Source organism: Arachis stenosperma, chromosome 6, assembly GCF_014773155.1.
Source record: "Arachis stenosperma cultivar V10309 chromosome 6, arast.V10309.gnm1.PFL2, whole genome shotgun sequence".
Lineage (NCBI taxonomy): Eukaryota > Viridiplantae > Streptophyta > Magnoliopsida > Fabales > Fabaceae > Arachis > Arachis stenosperma.
The window spans coordinates 14,319,985-14,325,895 of record NC_080382.1 but is presented as its reverse complement, the minus strand read 5'-3'; the positions used below and the strand labels follow the sequence as shown (position 1 = coordinate 14,325,895).

Below are 5,911 nucleotides of genomic sequence, written 5' to 3'. Positions count from 1 at the left end.
TCATTTCTTAATCTCTCATATAAATTATTAAAAACGACTCCAAGTTTAAATTTGGCACAATATCTCTTTACTAGGTACATTTAAATACATTATAATTATAAAATTAATTCATAATTTTATGTTATATTTTTGGTATTTTCAATCGAATTCATTTTTTTCTAACTTTTTCCTTTAATTATTTGTAAACAATGAGAATAATAAAAATATAGGTTTATACAACTCTAATATAAAAAAATTATATCTTTTTTAAAAATAAATGAATTCAAATTTCTAAAAACAATAATTTATATCCAATTTTTATTATATTTTTGTTGAATAATTATATAGGATTATAATTATGAAATAAATATTTTACAAAATAATTTTAATATAAGATATTTTAAATTTAACATTAGTATACATATTATTTAACCAATCTTTAAACAATATAAGAATATATTATATAGTATAATTAATTTACTTTTTCGTATTATACACGGATCTCATTCTAGTTATAAATAAAATGGAAAGTCTAAAATCAATTCCTTAAGTCGAATCAGACAATTTATGTGTAGAATCCCAAGTTATTTAACTATGACATGGAGATAGGAGTCAGAAACATAGTGAAAAATGAATACTCAAATACATTTATTTTTATGTAAAATTAATAGTTAAAAATTATTAGATAAATTAATATATGTAATTAAATTGTCATATAATAATTTTTAATTATTAATTTTACACGAAGATAAATGCACTGAATTTTTACTTAGTAAGATAAAAATATGAAGCGTTTATCCTTAATTATGTGAGGTGAGGGTATTTGAGTAAAATGTGAAGGAGAGTCATTCACTCATTCTGGTGCGAAATATTGATGAAGCTCTCTCCCTATGCTTAAGAGCAAAGTAAAAGAGCACTCTATAAGATATTAACAACAAAACCAGGACTCCAACATCCCACCACTTTGAATAATCTGTTTGGATTCCAAGTATTTCCTTAAGTATCACCTCACCTTTTATCTTCCTATCCCCAGGTATCAGTGGTTCAAATTCAAGTCCAACGAAGTCATTCTTGTATTGACCCTGATTCTCACAATAAAGATACATGTGTTAATATATCAATCATGCATTACCATGATATATATATGTGTGAATGTGTTAGGGACTTGTGGATTATGGGATGCCCCAGGTTCCACATCGACTAGTATGAGATGCTTGATGTTGTATAATATGAGTATGAACATTTATACCTCTATGGACCATGCAATATAACTGATGTAGGACATTGGATAGCGCCAGAAGAAGTTAGGAATGTCTGTTATCCTTCTGGATACATTTGATGGCATCAACATGAGTACCTATTTGAAAAATCAAACTTTATATGATACTAATTAAGATGGATCAAAACCAACTTAAGCTGGTCGAGTGGTCAGTTTACTCGTCTAGAAATGAAATGCTTACAGTTACACCAGCTGCAGTTACAATAGCTAGCAATTGGTTGGAGACTAGTGCTGCAACCACAAGCATGGAGCCTTCTGTGACAGAAATGCTGCAGAAGAGGTTTATGCAAAAGTAGCAGTAATGAGAGAATCCAGGGTGAAAATTCACCATGTGGTAAAGTATTGTTCCTGAAGTCAGGGAAATGGCAACAACAAAAGGGAGTGATGACATGAAACTCGACAGCACGTAAATGGCCTCGCCATAACGCCTCCCAAACCTTTCACCTTCGAACACCTAGTATTCGAAATCATGAAGGAAGTGAGACTCTTTTTGTTTCCATAATCCATTGGCATGATTTGAGATTTGTGTACCTTTAACTCCTCAAGGAAGAAGGGCATTCCACCAATGCAAAGGAAGGTCATAAAGCCATAGATGAATCCATCACACTTGCTTCTTGGCAAGATTGCATTATTACTTGTTCCTACATTTAGATAAAGAAAACCAGCACACACTGATACTAAGATGTAGAACAAGATCCTTAACCAGTAGTAACCGATGTCTCTAGTCATGTTAAGGAATGATCTGTGAGTCAAAGTACATAGCTGCTTCAATGTGCTAGTATCATATGCTCTGTCAATAACAGGTTCTTTCTGCAACATATTGAATTGAATTTAATGAAAAATGAAATACAAAGAATAGAGGAATGTTATCTTATAAACTGACTTACTCTTAGTTTGATTTCTCTGATTTTTTCTCTCACATTTGCTGAATGCATGGAATTCTTGAAACTGTTTATCAGATTCCATTTGGTCTCCTCTGTAGTCATATTCACTAAAGAATTCCATGATGATGGGGTATCCTAAACATAAAACACACAAGCAACAAAAGCATTTTAAGAAAAGTCTAAAAACATTGAAACAATTACTACAAGATAATCTTTTATGTACTAACATTGACAGTTTTGGACCGCATTAGACTTAGAACATTATCAAACTCTGGACTAACGCATCGAAGGAAGTGCTCCGGAGGATTCTTTCTTGTTGGACAAGGAAACCCTGCATCAGCAAAGAACTGAATTGGAAGAATAGAATCTAGTTAGAAAATAAAATAGGACGAAATAAGTAGTTAGAAAATAAAAAAGAGTCTAACTTTTCTCCACCCACCTTAATAGCATTAGTTCTTTCTCCAAAATAGACAGTTTCACCTGCTGCAAGGAGCACCAAATCATCAAAGAGATTGAAGACTTCACTGCTAAGTTGGTGAATGGAGCATAATACTATTCTTCCATTATGTGCTATGCTTGTGAGAGATGAAATGACAAAGAAAGCAGCAGCACTATCCAATCCACTGGTAGGTTCATCAAGCAACAGTATATGAGGCTGAGTTAAGATTTCAATGCCAATGCTGAGTCTTCTCTTTTCTCCTTTACTTATTCCTCTTGAATGCCAATTCCCAAGCCTGCTCTCTGCACATTCTTTAAGACCCATTTCATCGAGCGTCTTGACTACAACCTTGTCAATCTCATCTTTGCTCTTGTTTGCAGCAAGTCTCAGATGAGCAGCATATGTTAGTGTTTCCCTCACTGTTAGAGTTCCCAGGAAATAGTCTTCTTGAGTTACATAATTCTGCAGATACATTATAAAATCACCTTCATTCAAACTTCAATTTGATAAATGCCAATTCAAATACATACTAAGTGGTTGGGTATAGTTTCATAGCTGAAATTTATGTAGAGTTATTTGCATGTACATTTTTGTGCAATCAATACAAAATTTTTGTACAAGCATTTTATATTTCTGTGCAAGAGAATAATATCAACAATAGATTTCTAATGTTTATGAAATATTGTGATACAATTATAAATGTGGATTTGACATCTGTAGTTAGATATTTTCTTTAGACACTATATATGTATTGTTATTGTTTTGAAACTTACAATGTTTCTGCAGCTTGTAATTGTCTTAGTCCCATTGAGTGTTACATTTCCAGTGATTCTAACATTGCCGCCAAGTCTTCCTGAATCAAAGGGGAATTAATGTGATTTTTAAAAAGAACTTATAAGAAAAAAAAAAGGGAGAGAATTTGGAAACTTTTAAGCTTTTTTTTCTTAAAAATTAATTTAATTGTTAAAATCAAGTGATGGAATAAGTCTTGTTTCTCATATGCTTGAGAAATCCACATTCAAAGAGAGAATAAGAAATTCTTTTTTAAAAAGAAATACTACATAGAGAACATACGATCAATATTCAATATATCTTCCTATTTTTTTGCCAAATTCAAATAAAATTACAATGACAAAAACACACACACATAATATTAGATTGTCTCTATTTTTTATGAACAAATAAAATTACAAATTTGAGTGACAGAGAAAGAAAATAGATTTTTATGAGTAAAAAATATATTTTTTAAGTTGCTGCGCTACTAAAAAACGGTAATTATCGTCAGATTTACCGTTAAATTTTACGATAAATATTATCATCGGATTCTGTAACGGTTCAATATACAATATTATCGAGTTTGAATATTATCATTGAATTCATATTTTTGCTAGAAAATCCAATAATAACAGATGGCGCATAATGTCTTTAAATTGACACGCATTTTAAATAAGATAATTTTGGATTATTATCAAAATTACCGATATCAATAATTAGTCAGGGAGAGATTTATTTTTTGGTCAAAATTAGTGTTAGTTAATTATATTAGTGTATTAATAATTATTAATGTGTCTATTAATTTTGATGTAATATTAATATATAGAGTAGTTTTTTATGTGCATTTAATTGCATATTTTTACGTTGGCGAAAATAACTACTTTTTTGTATTGATGGTGTGAATGGTCATTCAAAATAACAGATATAATTAAAAAATTATATAAAATATTTTATATTATCAGTGCATAAAAATTAAACTCTAAGTATAATATATACTAAAACTAAAAGATGGTGGATTCAATTCTTAGACTTAACAAAATATTTTTTTATAGATTATACATATAATAAAAGGTATTTTAAGAAAAAAAAAATATACACTAATTATTTTTCATGTTCCATTATATATAATAAATTAACAAAAATTATTTTTAATATGATGCATGAATATGAAAATTAGAAATAAAAATAAAAATCATACCCATCGATTTTTATTATTTATTTTTTTAAAGAAAATTAGAAATTGCATCTAGTTTCATTATTTAATATTTTTTAAATAAGAAATTGCACACATCCACTTATCTTTTTATTTTTTAAACAATTAGAGAAATCGCATCCATTGATTTTTTAATTTAAAAAAATCAGAAATTGCCCTAAATTTTCCTTATATCAGCTTTTATATTACAGTAAAACTCTAAAAAAATTCAATATTTTTTACTTTTACCAAAAAAAAACATATATATATAAAAAAATAAAAAAGTTCCCGTAGATTAATCTATATAAGTAATAAGAGTGTGATGGATTACAAAGCATATATACTATGAACAAACTATACTAGACAAACAAAAAAATTGTGTATATAAAAAATGTTACATATTTTAATATAAATAATAAGTAATAAATTTGGTGATTGATTTTACATATATATAAAAGATGGTTGATCAGAAAAAGATAACAAATGAATCATGGTTAAGAAGTGATGGCTGAATGCAAAATAATTATGTAAATTAATGCATATAAATGAGGTGGAAATTCAGGTGCAGTTGATAAAAATTTAGTCAAATTAGTTAAATTATTTAACGTCTATTAATTATTAACTTCACGTAAAGTTGACTGCACCTGAATTTTCACGTGTAAATATTATGAATAAGTAAATACCAGCAAGAGCATCAAGGAAAGTGGATTTGCCAGCACCAGAAGGACCAATTAGAGCCATGATTCTGTTTGGTTCAGCATATCCACTTATTCCATTCAACACTTTCTTCCTTCTTTCACTACTATAACTGCTTACTACTTCCACTTCCAAATCCTCCCAAACCAAACAGACTTCTCTAATATTATTATCACTCTCCATGATTGCACCACCATCATGCAACTCCATTGTTGTTGGAGCCATAATAACAGGCAACATGCATGTACACATCTTGTCTTTATGTTATGTTTATATATACAGCTGTCTACATATTTAACATTAATTTCTTCCTAGTCCAAAATTTTAAGTTTTTTTTTTTTTTTTAAATATCTAAGATAAAGTTTGAACTTTTGGACACTTGGCTAAAGAAGAACTGAATGAGTTCCTTTTGCACAATAATCACATTTCTCGAATTTTATTTAACTAGCTATTTTGGAAATTGAAAATAATAGATATTAACATAAAACTGATCAAGTTAAATGTTATTTTAGCAAATTAAAAGCTAGTGATAGTTTTGTATTTTACCCTAAATTATAATAGGATATATTTTGACAGGCTATCAGTTAAATGAAGTATTACATATATAAACACGCATGTTTAAATTGATATTCAATTTGTATATTTCTTAAATTTAAGTTTGAAAAAGC

General features: G+C 28.6%; 1 protein-coding gene across 1 annotated transcript; it reads right to left on the bottom strand.

Annotated features, from left to right (window-relative positions):
* Positions 1–604: 604 nt before the first annotated feature.
* On the bottom strand, positions 605–5,473 carry LOC130936473 (ABC transporter G family member 15-like). Its single transcript, XM_057866545.1, has 9 exons — positions 5,231–5,473; positions 3,355–3,434; positions 2,582–3,043; positions 2,370–2,489; positions 2,146–2,277; positions 1,790–2,068; positions 1,440–1,712; positions 1,229–1,336; positions 605–1,061 (listed from the first exon to the last, which is right to left on the bottom strand). Exons 1-9 carry the CDS (start codon positions 5,466–5,468, stop codon positions 825–827), a joined length of 1,929 nt encoding a protein of 642 aa, XP_057722528.1. The 5' UTR covers positions 5,469–5,473; the 3' UTR covers positions 605–824.
* Positions 5,474–5,911: the final 438 nt, after the last annotated feature.

Bases quoted from the DNA above. Each gene is read 5' to 3' on its own strand.
- LOC130936473 (XM_057866545.1), bottom strand. From the start codon at position 5,468: ATGGCTCCAACAACAATGGAGTTGCATGATGGTGGTGCAATCATGGAG. The intron at 1,713-1,789 runs GTACACAAATCT...TTCGAATACTAG, and splicing joins TCTTCCTTGAGGAGTTAAAG to GTGTTCGAAGGTGAAAGGTT. The intron at 1,337-1,439 runs GTAAGCATTTCA...TTTTTCAAATAG, and splicing joins TAACTGCAGCTGGTGTAACT to GTACTCATGTTGATGCCATC.